Raw genomic sequence first — 13,970 nt, 5'->3', positions numbered from 1 at the left:
ATGAGGCTGGGGACTTCTGGCAACTGTCTCAAGAGCTTTCAGTGGGTGAGGAGGACGATGACGATGAGACACAGTTGTCTATAAGTAAGGTAGTAGTAAGGGCAGTAAGTCCGAGGGAGGAGCACACAGAGGATTCGGAGGAAGAGACGCTGGACGATGAGGTGACTGACCCCACCTGGTTTGCTAAGCCTACTGAGGACAGGTCTTCAGAGGGGGAGGCAAGTGCAGCAGCAGGGCAGGTTGGAAGAGGCAGTGCGGTGGCCAGGGGTAGAGGCAGGGCCAGACCGAATAATCCACCAGCTGTTTCCCAAAGCGCCCCCTCGCGCCATGCCACCCTGCAGAGGCCGAGGTGCTCAAAGGTGTGGCAGTTTTTCACTGAGAGTGCAGACGACCGACGAACTGTGGTGTGCAAGGTTTGTCGCGCCAAGATCAGCCGTGGAGCCACCACCACCAGCATGCGCAGACATATGATGGCCAAGCACTCCAAGCCTCCGGTTTGCACCACTGCCTCTCCCCCTGTGCCCCAACCTGCCACTGAGATCCAACCCCCCTCTCAGGATACAGGCACGACCGTCTCCTGGCCTGCACCCACACCCTCACCTCCGCTGTCCTCGGCCCAATCCAGCAATGTCTCTCAGCGCAGCGTCCAGCCGTCGCTAGCGCAACTGTTTGAGCGCAAGCGCAAGTACGCCGCCACGCACCCGCACGCTCAAGCGTTAAACGTGCACATAGCCAAATTGATCAGCCTGGAGATGCTGCCGTATAGGCTTGTGGAAACGGAGGCTTTCAAAAACATGATGGCGGCGGCGGCCCCGCGCTACTCGGTTCCCAGTCGCCACTACTTTTCCCAATGTGCCGTCCCAGCCCTGCACGACCACGTCTCCTGCAACATTGTACGCGCCCTCACCAATGCGGTTTCTGCCAAGGTCCACTTAACAACGGACACGTGGTCAAGCACAGGCGGGCAGGGTCACTATATCTCCCTGACGGCACATTGGGTGAATTTAGTGGAGGCTGGGACCGAGTCAGAGCCTGGGACCGCTCACGTCCTACCCACCCCCAGAATTGCGGGCCCCAGCTCGGTGCTGGTATCTGCGGCGGTGTATGCTTCCTCCACTAAACCACCCTCCTCCTCCTCCTCCTACACAACCTCTGTCTCGCAATCAAGATGTGTCAGCAGCAGCACGTCACCAGCAGTCGGTGTCGCGCGGCGTGGCAGCACAGCGGTGGGCAAGCGTCAGCAGGCCATGGTGAAACTACTCAGCTTAGGAGATAAGAGGCACACGGCCCACGAACTGCTGCAGGGTCTGACAGAGCAGACCGACCGACCTGCTCGGAAAGGTGCGCCGGCTCAGAGCACATTTCCGCAAGTCCAAGACGGACGCTGCCGCCCTGCGGACCCTGCAACATCGGTTTGATCTGCCAGTGCACTGACTGCTGTGCGATGTGCCCACACGGTGGAACTCTACGCTCCACATGTTGGCCAGGCTCTATGAGCAGCGTAGAGCTATAGTGGAATACCAACTCCAACATGGGCGGCGTAGTGGGAGTCAGCCTCCTCAATTCTTTACAGAAGAGTGGGCCTGGTTGGCAGACATCTGCCAGGCCCTTGGAAACTTTGAGGAGTCTACCCAGATGGTGAGCGGCGATGCTGCAATCATTAGCGTCACCATTCCTCTGCTATGCTTCTTGAGAAGTTCCCTGCAAAGCATAAAGGCAGACGCTTTGCGCTCGGAAATGGAGGCGGGGGAAGACAGTATGTCGCTGGATAGTCAGAGCACCCTCCTGTCTATATCTCAGCGCGTTGAGGAGGAGGGGGAGGAGGAGGGGGAAGAGACAGCTTGGCCCACTGCTGAGGGTACCCATGCTGCTTGCCTGTCATCCTTTCAGCGTGTATGGCCTGAGGAGGAGGATCCTGAAAGTGATCTTCCTAGTGAGGACAGCCATGTGTTGCGTACAGGCACCCTGGCACACATGGCTGACCATGTTAGGATGCCTTTCTCGTGACCCTCGCGTTACACGCATTCTGGCCACTACGGATTACTGGGTGTACACACTGCTCGACCCACGGTATAAGGAGAACCTTTCCACTCTCATACCCGAAGAGGAAAGGGGTTCTAAAGTGATGCTGTACCACAGGACCCTGGCGGACAAACTGATGGTAAAATTCCCTTCCGACAGCGCTAGTGGCAGAAGGCGCAGTTCCGAGGGCCAGGTAGCAGGGGAGGCGCGGAGATCAGGCAGCATAGCATGTACAGCCCAGGCAGGGGAACACTCTCCAAGGCCTTTGCCAGCTTTATGGCTCCCCAGCAAGACTGTGTTACCGCTCCCTAGTCAAGGCTGAGTCGGTTGGAGCACTGTAAAAGGATGGTGAGGGAGTACGTAGCCGATCGCACGACCAGCCTCCGTGACGCTTCTGCTCCCTACAACTACAGGGTGTCGAAGCTGGACACGTGGCCTGAACTCGCGCTGTATGCCCTGGAGGTGCTTGCTTGTCCTGCGGCTAGCGTCTTGTCAGAGAGGGTGTTTAGTGCGGCTGGGGGAATCATCACGGATAAAGGTACCCGCCTGTCAACCGACAGTGCCGACAGGCTTACACTCATAAAGATGAACAAAGCCTGGATTTCCCCAGACTTCTCTTCTCCACCAGCGGACAGCAGCGGTACCTAAACAATACGTAGGCTGCACCCGCGGATGGAAGCATCGTTCTCTATCACCATAAAAAACGGGGACCTTTTAGCTTCATCAATCTGTGTATTATATTCATCCTCCTCCTCCTGCTCCTCCTCCTGAAACCTCACGTAATCACGCCGAACGGGCAATTTTTCTTAGGCCCACAAGGCTCAGTCATATTACTTTTGTAAACAATGTTTGTACGTTTCAATTCTCATTAAAGCGTTGAAACTTGCACCTGAACCAATTTTTATTTTAACTGGGCTGCCTCCAGGCCTAGTTACAAAATAAGCCACAGTAACCAAAGCGATTAATGGGTTTCACCTGCCCTCTTGGTTGGGCATGGGCAATTTTTCTGAGGTACATTAGTACTGTTGGTACACCAATTTTTTGGGGCCCTCGCCTACAGTGTAATCCTTGTAATTTTTATGGGCTTCGCCTGCACTCATGGTACAGCAAGGTGTGTGGGGTTGGCCTACACTTTTGCTACATAAATGTAACTGGGGCCTTGTCTATACTGCAACTACTGAAATGTGAAAGAGACTGTTATCTCCCTAAACTGCTGCAACAGGAATGTTACTGTGGCCTGTCTTGACTGCTACTACTACTGAAATGGAACTAAGACTGCGCTCCCCCTATACTGCTGCTTCGGAATTGTTACTGGGACCTGTCTTGAGTGCTACTATTACTGAAATGGAACTAAGACTGCGCTCCCCCTATACTGCTGCTTCGCAATTGTTACTGGGGCCTGTCTGGACTGCTACTACTACTGAAATGGAACTAAGACTGCGCTCCCCTATACTGCTGCTTCAGAATTGTTACTGGGGCCTGTCTTGAGTGCTACTATTACTGAAATGGAACTAAGACTGTGCTCCCCCTATACTGCTGCTTCGGAATTGTTACTGGGGCCTGTCTTGAGTGCTACTATTACTGAAATGGAACTAAGACTGCGCTCCCCCTATACTGCTGCTTCGGAATTGTTACTGGGGCCTGTCTTGAGTGCTACTATTACTGAAATGGAACTAAGACTGCGCTCCCCCTATACTGCTGCTTCGGAATTGTTACTGGGGCCTGTCTGGACTGCTACTACTACTGAAATGGAACTAATACTGTGCTCCCCCTATAATGCTGCTAGTGATATGTTACTGGGGCCTGTCCCTAATGCTACCGCTGAAATGTTACTAATTCTGGGCTCTGCCTATACCGCTGCTAATGCTGTGTCACTGGGGTGTGGAAACGGAGGCTTTCCAAAGACATGATAGCGGCGAGGCCATTTCCCACCAACACGGTTACTGTTAAGGTGCATATAACCACGGACACGTGGACAGGACACATAGTGCCTCAAAAACATCCCTCTCCTCCTCCAACAATGAAAACATTCTTGGCAAATACCTTTGCATTGGTCCGTCTGGTGGCAGTCCAAGAATTTCACCTTTAACGACACAACAAGAGAGCCCCCCCGCCAAGGCCCACTTAAAGGTGTTGTCCCGCGCCGAAACGGGTTTTTTTTTTTCAACACCCCCCCCCCCCCCCCTCCCCCGTTCGGCGCGAGACAACCCCGATGCAAGGGTTAAAAAAAAAAACCGGGTAGTACTTACCCAAATCCCCGCGGTCCGGCGTCTTCATACTCACCTGCTGAAGATGGCCGTCGGGATCTTCTCCCTCGGTGGACCGCAGGGCTTCTGTGCGGTCCATTGCCGATTCCAGCCTCCTGATTGGCTGGAATCGGCACGTGACGGGGCGGAGCTACACGGAGTCGGCATCCTGCACGAGCGGCCCCATTGAGGAAAGAAGTTTGGCCATTAGACGCCGAAAATTAGTCGGCTCCATGGAAACGAGGACGCTAGCAACGGAGCAGGTAAGTGAAAAACTTCTTATAACTTCTGTATGGCTCATAATTAATGCACAATGTACATTACAAAGTGCATTAATATGGCCATACAGAAGTGTATAGACCCACTTGCTGCCGCGGGACAACCCCTTTAATCCTGGCCACATTCCGAAAACCAACTAAATAAAACCGTGATACTAGGTCCGCAGTCGCCACCACATTCCCACCAACGCGGTTACTGTTAAGGTACATATTACCAGTCTGACTGGGGCATGCCGTGTCGGCCGAAGCCCACCTGTATTGTATGTGACGTTAGCTCTGCTGAGCAGGGCACTGCAATGGGATACATTTATGTATCGCCGATGGGTTCCAGGGAGCCACCCATGCTGTGGGTCCACAGGGACTTCACATTAGGGATTTGTACCTGCCAGTGTCTATGTATTAAAAACCCCGGTCAGACTGGGGCATGCAGTGTGGGCCGAAGCCCACCTGCATTTAATCGGACGTTACCTCAGCTGTGCTGGCCAATGCAATGGGATTTATTTATGTACCGCCGGTGGCTTCCTGGGACCCACCTATGCTGTCGGTCCACACGGAGTTGTAACTGCATGTGTCTACTTATAAAGAACCCCGGTCTGACTGGGGCATGCAGTGTGGGCCGAAGCCCACCTGCATTAAACCTGACGTTACCTCAGCTGTGCTGGGCACTGCGATGGGATTTATTTATGTACCGTCGGTGGGTTCCAGGGAGCCACCCATGCTGTGGGTCCACAGGGACTTCACATAGGGGATTTGTACCTGCCTGTGTCTATGAATTAAAAACCCCGGTCAGGTTGGGGCATGCATTGTGGGCCGAAGCCCACCTGCATGTAATCTGACGTTAGCTTTGCTGTCCAGGGCACTGGAATGGATATATTTATGTACCGCCGGTGGCTTCCTGGGACCCACCCATGCTGTCGGTCCACACGGAGTTGTAACTGCATGTGTCTACTTATAAAGAATCCCAGTGTGACTGGGGCATGCACTGTGGGCCGAAGCCCACCTGTATTGTATGTGACGTTAGCTCTGCTGAGCAGGGCACTGCAATGGGATACATTTATGTACCGCTGATGGGTTCCAGGGAGCCACCCATGCTGTGGGTCCACAGGGACTTCACATAGGGGATTTGTACCTGCCTGTGTCTATGAATTAAAAACTCCGGTCAGGTTGGGGCATGCAGTGTGGGCCGAAGCCCACCTGCATTTAATCTGACGTTAGCTTTACTGTCCAGGGCACTGCAATGGGATACATTTATGTACAGCCGGTGGGTTCCAGGGAGCCACCCATGCTGTGGGTGCACACGGAATTCCCATTGCGGAGTTGTACCTGCCTGTGACTATTTATAAAAAACCCCGGTCTGACTGGGGCATGCAGTGTGGGCCGAAGCCCACCTGTATTTAATCTGACGTTAGCTCTACTATCCGGGGCACTGCATTGGGACAAACTACAGGAGCAAAACAGCGCTAATGAGACGTGCACAGCTACGCTAGCATAGGAGTCCGCTGTAGGCCCGCGATTGCTGAGGGTTTGTGCAGAGGCCTATGTCCTTGGTGCAGTGAAAGTCTGCTTCCTGCCTACGATTGCTGAAGCTGTGGGCCGAGGCCTATGTCGTGGGCGTGGTGCAAGTCTGCCATGTTTGGCCGCTCAGATCAATTTTTTGTTCATGTCTTGGGCTTCCTAGGACCCCGCTATGCTGTTGGTGCAAACTTAGTTCCCATCGCGGTGTTTGACCTGTCTGGCACAAAGGCACTGACTGACTTGGGTAGAGGGCAGAGCGCTGACAACTTTCCCCTTCCAGTGTGGATTGAGCTATGCGACACCTTGACAGAATGAATACTGTGTGGCACATGGATTCCCCATTGCTATGCCCATGTTTGCAGCTCCTGATGGAGGTGGCACAGGATTGGATGTCTCATTGCTTCTGTACAGCATTGTGGGCTATCGCCCCGCCCCTTTTAAAGAGGGTCGCTGCCTGGCCCTGCCAACCCTCTGCAGTGTGTGCCTCCGGTTCCTCCTCATGGCAGACGCACTTATAAACAGACATGAGGGTGGTGTGGCTATGAGGCCAGCGTGTGGCATGAGGGCAGCTGAAGGCTGCGCAGGGACACTTTGGTGTGCGCTGTGGACACTGGGTCGTGCGGGGGGGTTGGGCAGCATGTAACCCAGGAGAAGTGGCAGCGGAGTGTCATGCAGGCAGTGATTGTGCTTTGTTGGAGGTAGTGTGGTGCTTAGCTAAGGTATGCCTTGCTAATGAGGGTTTTTCAGAAGTAAAAATTGTTGGGAGGGGGGGGGTCCCACTCTTGCCGCTATTGTGGCTTAATAGTGCGACCTGGGAACTTGAGATGCAGCCCATCATGTAGCCCCTCGCCTGCCCTATCCGTTGCTGTGTCGTTCCCATCACTTTCTTGAATTTCCCAGATTTTCACAAATGAAAACCTTAGCGAGCATCGGCGATATACAAAAATGCTCGAGTCACCCATTGACTTCAATGGGGTTCGTTACTCGAAACGAACCCTCGAGCATCGCGGAAAGTTCGACTCGAGTAACGAGCACCCGAGCATTTTGGTGCTCGCTCGTCTCTACGCTCAATGGCTCTATAAGTGGGCAATGGGGCCTGAAATTTATTCAGTTGTACCCTGAAATCCAACGGGTATTCTTTTCATTGTAGGCCCAGCCATGGGTCCTGTAAGTCTATTAGGGCCACAATGGGTATGTTTCTGAACACGGGACAAACAGGGGTATCAATTTTGGGGTGCAAGTCTTCATTTATATGTGTGCTGTATAAAAAAAACTGTTTTTAAATTGACGCAATAGCCCAAAAAATGAAAATCGTAATTTTTTCCTACTGCTTTGCTTAGATCTATTCAAAAATTGTAGGGTTAAAATTCACAGTACACCCCTAGATAAATTCGTTAAGGGGTCTAGTTTTCAAAATGGGGTCATTTGTGGGGGTTCTCTATGGTTTTAGCCGCTCAAGAGCTCTACAAGTGGGCAATGGCGCCTAAAAGGACTTCAAGCAAAATCTATGTTCTGAAAGCCACCGATTACTCCTTTCATTTTGGGCCCCGTTGTGCATGCGGACATAATATTAGGGCCACAATGGGTATGTTTCTGAAAACAGTGCAAACAGGGGTATCCATTTTGGGGTGCAAGTCTTCATTCATGTGTACGCTGTACAAAAAAAGCTGTTTTTAAAATGACAGAATTGCCAAAAAAACAAAAATCCTAATTTTTTCCTTTTGCTTTGCTTGAATTTATCCAAAAACTGTGGGGTCAAAATACGCAGTATACCCCTAGATAAATTCGCTAAGGAGTCTAGTTTTCAAAATGGGGTCACTTGTGGGGGTTCTCTATGGTTTTGGGCGCTCAAGAACTCTACAAGTGGGCAATGGGCCCTAAAAGGACTTCAAGCAAAATTTATGTTCTAAAAGCCACTGACTACTCCTTTCATTTTGGGCCCTGTTGTGCATCCAGACATAAGATTAGGGCCACAATGGGTATGTCTCTGAACACGGGACAAACAGGGGTATCCATTTTAGGGTGCAAGTCTTCATTTATATGTGTGCTGTACAAAAAAAGCTGTTTTTAAAATGACAGAATTGCCGAAAAAACGAAAATCACAATTTTTTCCTTTTGCTTGGCTTGAATTCATTCAAAAACTGTGGGGTCAAAATATGCAGTACACTCCTAGATAAATTCCTTAAGGGGTCTAGTTTTCAAAATGGGGTCATTTGTGGGGGTTTTCTATGGTTTTGGGTGCTCAAGAACTCTACATGTGTGCTATGGGTCTAAAAGGACTTCAAGCAAAATTACTGTTTTGAAAGACACTGACTACTCCTTTCATTTTGGGCCCCAATGGGTATATTTCTGAACACGGGAGAAATAGGGGTATCCATTTTGGGGTGTAAATCCTCATTTTCTTGTAAACTATAGGAAAAAAATATGTCTTTAAAATGACAGATTTGCAAAAATATGAAATTTTACTTTTTCTCCTCTAAATTGAATTAATTCCTGAAAAAAAAACGTTGGGTCAAAATACTCATGACCCCCCTCAGTGAATACACTAAGGGGTGTAGTTTTTAAAATGGGGTCATTTGTGGGGGTATCTATTATTCTGACACTCATGAGCCTTTCCAATCTTGGCTTGGTATAGGAAAACAAAGTGTTCCTCAAAATGCTAAAAAGTAATGTTAAATTTGTACGTCTCCTAAATGGTTAAAAAAAACCAAAGGTTTTTACAATGTGCGCCTAAAATAAAGTAAATGGGTTGAAATATAAATCTTACCAAAAATTTCTATATTATGTTTGCACTAGACATGAGCGAACGTACTCGGTAAGGCCGATTTCGCAATCGAGCACCGCGATTTTCGAGTACTTCACTACTCGGGTGAAAAGATTCGGGGGAGCGCCGTGGGTGAGCGGGGGGGTTGCAGAGGGGAGTGGGGGGGAGAGGGAGAGAGGGCTCCCACCTGTTCCGCGCTGCTACCCCCCGCTCCACCACGCCATGCCCCGCCCCCCGGCGACCCTTGAATCTTTTCACTCGAGTAGTGAAGTACTCGAAAATCGCGGTCCTCGATTGCGAAATCGGCCTTACCGAGTACGTTCGCTCATCTCTAGTTTGCACATATTTAAGATATTGCAGTTGAAAATGTGAAAAAATGATGATTTTTTCAAAATTTTCCCAATTTTGGCGCTTTTAATAAATAAACACAAATTCTATCGGTCTATTTTTTCCGCCTAAATGAAGTACAACATGTGGCGAAAAAACAATGTCAGAATCGCTTGGATATGCAAAACCTTTCTGGTGTTTTTCCATGTTAAAGTGACACGTGTCAGATTTGCAAAATTTGGCCTGGTCATTAAGGCGCAAGCAGGCTTGGTCACTAAGGGGTTAAGCCAAAACAAGTGTTATAAAGTCAGACAAAGGTGTCTAAAGATGAGCCAGATTTCTCACCCACATGAGCCACTGTGATAAATCTGCCCCTCCTCAGACTTAGTTTGTACTTCATTCCTCGGGATCACGATAATCAACTAAATATCCAAAATTAATAATGATGAATAAAAGCCCCATCTGTCCCCCAACATGAGGGGGGGGGGGTAGACCGGACGTTTCCATAAGAGTTGGCTGATGGTTCCCAGAATTCCTCTCTCATCTGTCACCAATTATAATGGACTCTTCAGGTTTCCTAATTTCATCTCCTCCTCTTATTTTAGGAAATAAAGCCAGCTACAAGACGGCCAGCAGTGAGTATTCTGTGTCTGCGGCTCCGCTGGGGGGTCTCACTATTGGTGACGATGACTAATGTGCTGTTAGTGATGGAGTATGGAGGACAGTATATGATGTATATGAGAGCGGCTGTGACTGCGGCTCCCAAGTTGTGGAGACAGTGAAGTGTATTGCTGGCTTCCATTCATGTCTATGAGAGATACAGAAAGACATCGAACATCCATCCTGTTACTGTAATCTGATTCATCTCTGGCCGTGGCATACAGATGGGTATTTCCATATCAGCCATGGCTGACTGAGATGACAATACCCCTTTAAGTGAAACTTTATAATAATCCTCAGTTTAAGGCCATTTTCACATGGCTGAGAAAATTGTGCGAGATTTGTTCATTGCGAGACGCACAAATATGAAGCCCAATCTTTTTAATAGGGTTATACACATGAGTGTTTTTTTGTTTTTTTTCTCGCATCACGGTGTGGGGAAAAAAAATCGCAGCACATCCTATCTTGAAGCGTCCGATCACATCCCCCATTATTTTCAGTGGAGCGAATGGCAGATTCACGCCACGTGTGATGAGAAACTCCATGATCCTCCACCACGGCTGTCAGCTGCTGCGGAAGATTGCTACTTCCCCAAATTGATGCGAGGCGGTTTTGACATAAAAACGCCTCCTATCTGCGGTGAACTTCCATGTTGGCGAGTGCGATATCAGCCGTGATTCACAGCTCGATATCACACTCGCCCATGTGATATTAACCGTATTGCTCCACCACGGACATTACTGTAATATGGGAGCCGCCTTGGCAGATTTGTTGGGTAAAGTCACGGCCGGCCAGATATTTCCCCACCGATGTCAGGAAAAATACTGTGCGTGAATGGCTTGTGTCCGCCAGATGGGGGGCTACTCTACGTGTATTTCGATGCAATTTTCACATCGATGCCAGGCGTTTTTGTGTCAAAAAACGCTTGTTATCACCGAGCCGCGCCAGAGAATCGGCAAGTGTTCCCAATTGTTTTCAATGGGACCCTCGCATCACACTCACATGCACTTCACACGCTAAGCACATATAACTTCACAGCGGAACGTCTCACCTTGCCGCTGGTCTCTGCTTGTATGTGTCCTGTGTGAGTTGGCAGGGAAATACTTACGCCCCACCACTCGGTCAATGTGGGTACACTTGGCTCAAGAACATATGCTTGTGGAGGAACCTGGACGCACCAATGGTAAATATTTCCCACTGCTTTATTGAATCGTTGTGCCCAATGAAACATAGAAAGACGCGTTACATACTAAAACCAATTAAATCCAGGTGTTCATTAACCCCTTATTGTGTTCAACCGAATCAATGCTGATTCCTTCCTCATAGAAAAAGCAGCAGATCCATTAATATGATAACATATCCGGGACTTATTAGATTATTTAACCCATTATTACCATATATACATATAAATGATTCGTATGACCCCACATTGTAGAGACATCAGGTTAAAGTGCTCAGACCCATTATGATATCCTGAGTGCCGGATTACTGCATTAATGATATATCATTCGTAATTCACCATAGTGCATTAATAAATGTGTTACATATATATAGACTCTAACAATGACATCAGATCATCCGCTGTCTCAGATCTTACTACCAAAAATCATAAAGGATTCAACAATAAAAAATTGCCAAAAAATCGTAATAGAAAAATAATAAATGTGTCCAAAACAAAACCTCATCTCACAAATGTAAGATTTCCACAACCTCCAATATATTGTAAACTAACCATTAGCAATAATAAAGCAGTGGGAATACTTCTCATTGATTCACACGCTGCGCAATGCTTTTGTCAGCCCATTGAAAGTAATGGGCGATGTGTTCCAAGGGAACGGACAAAGGAAGGACACGAGGGAAGGACACGGAGGACGGACACGGAGGACGGACACGAGGGACGGACACGAGGGACGGACACGAGGGACGGACACGAGGGACGGACACGAAGGACGGACATGCTGCCATTTTTTTCCGCACCAAGATTCAGGAAATATTCGCTGATGTGTAAGACCCTATTCAAAAGAATGGAGTTCATACTCATGTGAGATTCTCTCGGCCGTGTGAAAGCCTCTATCCTCGCACCACAGCTCGGTCCGCTGCACATCTCCAGTGAATCCATAAGAAAATCTGTATGTTACTCCTGATTTTGTTACAGATTCACCCGAGATTTCATCCCACTACATGGAAAGGGGTGAAAATCTACAACAGAAACTGACAGATCTTCAATACCAACTCGGCTGCTCTTGTATCTGCTGCACATTTTACCTGTGTAGATCCGCAGGTAAAATGCATATCAATTCTGGCACATATGGGCCCACCCTAATAGTGGCTCACACTCAGGAGCATAGAGGGGGGTCCTAAGTGTAGAACCTCTCTATGAACTCCATATGCTCCAATATGACATGTGGGCAGGACTTGTCTTCATGAGTTCTTTAGGATTAGAGAAACAGGTCTGCTTTCTTCTCTAAACAGCACCACACCCGTCCACAGGTTGGATGTGGTATTGCAGCTCAGCCACATTCACTACAATAAAACTATTCTGCAGTACCAGACAACACATGGATCGGCGCGGCGCTGTGTGTGGAGGAAAGCTGACATACTTTTATAATTCCATATGATCCCTTTTAATTTTACATAAATTGTTGTGTAACTTTGTAAATTGATTTACTTATCTTGTGAAGTCACATGACCGTCCGCAGAACGGAGATAATCGCTGTCTGGATGAAACTTAACCAGAAGGATTTTCTGCCATCTGTGAATGAGGAAAAAATAACAAACATTCTGTACAAAAACTGTAAAGCAAAGAATTTACAAAGTTTCTAAACTTTATATTTTAGCTGTGAAACATTAATGTGGAATGTCGCTTTTACATCATTTCCTATTTCTACAGATTCAGACACATCATCTAATACCGCCAGAGCCTAACGGTGAGTGATAATGTCTTATATAAGCGCTGCCGCCATGTAATGAGATGTGGAATGTGCTGCTGCGTAGGATATCCAGGAAAGCGCTGTATGTTTGTGACTGAAGTATAGAAGTTCAGCTGTTGGAGGCGTCTGCTGACAAGATTGTTGATTGTCTCCAATGAAAACCAACTTAGTGTGATAACAGCTCAGGACCGGTGCGAAGCATGTGATATAATTCTATCTACAGCTCTGCCCATTATATATAAGCTATATACAGCGCTGCTCCGAGCCGTCGGGTCCTTTACAATATGTTGGTTCTCACTTCCTGCTGTAATAACACTCATGTAATATTATACTGTATTGTCTCCTGTTCTAGAAGGTTATTGAGCGGTTTAGGGTATTATTAGCCCCGTACAATGACCTCTGATGGGAATGTTCTCTACTATTCTCTCATTACAGAACCGGACAAGTTTTCTTCTGGGATCCAACAATTCTCCCCTATAAATCTGTCATTATTTCCTTGTGTGATATAAGAGGATCCTGCCGGATACAAGAATCTAAGTCTGTTCAGCCGAATCCTCGTATATAACCGCCTCTCCGGCAATATCACCCACAGGAACATCTCCCAAAGCTGAAGAGAGTTGAAGTTCCTAAGTTCTGCCACTTCTGTCTCCCATAGAGGTTACTCTACTGCTGGGATTTGTAGTGTTCACTGATCGTCCAGCCGGCGCCTGACGGGTCATTGATATGATGGGACACTGATGGAAATATTCATCTGCTGACTTCTTAATAATCACTATGTGCCGTCAGGGTGTCACCGGAGGTCCCCACTATCTGGGGACATATCAGAAGGAGGGGTAATTTCTGTACGTGGAAAGGTTTTTAAAGAGGCTGACTGAAAGGGGTTGTCCCAAGTTGACAACCTTTGACCATCTGCTCTGCTGGAACATATGGATGTCATAGACGGCAGCCCCTTAGGGCTGTGGAGACCACATCAGGTTTTTGGTGGAGTCGATAAGTGAGTGGAGGTTGGGTTACTTGGGAACCTCTGATAGTGATGCCAGTAGACCATAAGACTAATGAGGGGTCAATAAGCCATCATTGGGCAGTAGATATTGACCACAAGGATGTGCGAATTGTACTGAATTATCTTTATATAGGAAGCTGCACATCGGCTTGTTGTACACGACATATAGTTGTATTATGTGTCTCCTGTGAAGGAACAACCTCAGGTTGGGCAGGGCAGGAGCCA

The 13,970-nt window shown here is 48.3% G+C and overlaps 1 protein-coding gene across 3 annotated transcripts in view; it reads left to right on the top strand.

Moving 5' to 3' along the window:
* The window catches only part of LOC136620527 (class I histocompatibility antigen, F10 alpha chain-like), a 50,445-nt gene extending 36,934 nt beyond the window's left edge, over positions 1-13,511 (top strand). For all 3 annotated transcript variants that reach the window (XM_066595373.1, XM_066595372.1, XM_066595371.1), the window contains 3 exons: positions 9,758-9,787; positions 12,703-12,739; positions 13,178-13,511. In XM_066595373.1, coding sequence (XP_066451470.1) covers positions 9,758-9,787; positions 12,703-12,737 — 65 coding nt within the window. In that variant the 3' untranslated portion in view covers positions 12,738-12,739; positions 13,178-13,511. The remainder of the gene's footprint in view (positions 1-9,757; positions 9,788-12,702; positions 12,740-13,177) is intronic.
* Positions 13,512-13,970: the final 459 nt, after the last annotated feature.

Source organism: Eleutherodactylus coqui, chromosome 3 (assembly GCF_035609145.1).
Source record: "Eleutherodactylus coqui strain aEleCoq1 chromosome 3, aEleCoq1.hap1, whole genome shotgun sequence".
Classification (NCBI taxonomy): Eukaryota; Metazoa; Chordata; class Amphibia; order Anura; family Eleutherodactylidae; genus Eleutherodactylus; species Eleutherodactylus coqui.
Note: the sequence above shows the minus strand (reverse complement) of the source record. Positions and strands in the feature narration are given on the sequence as shown.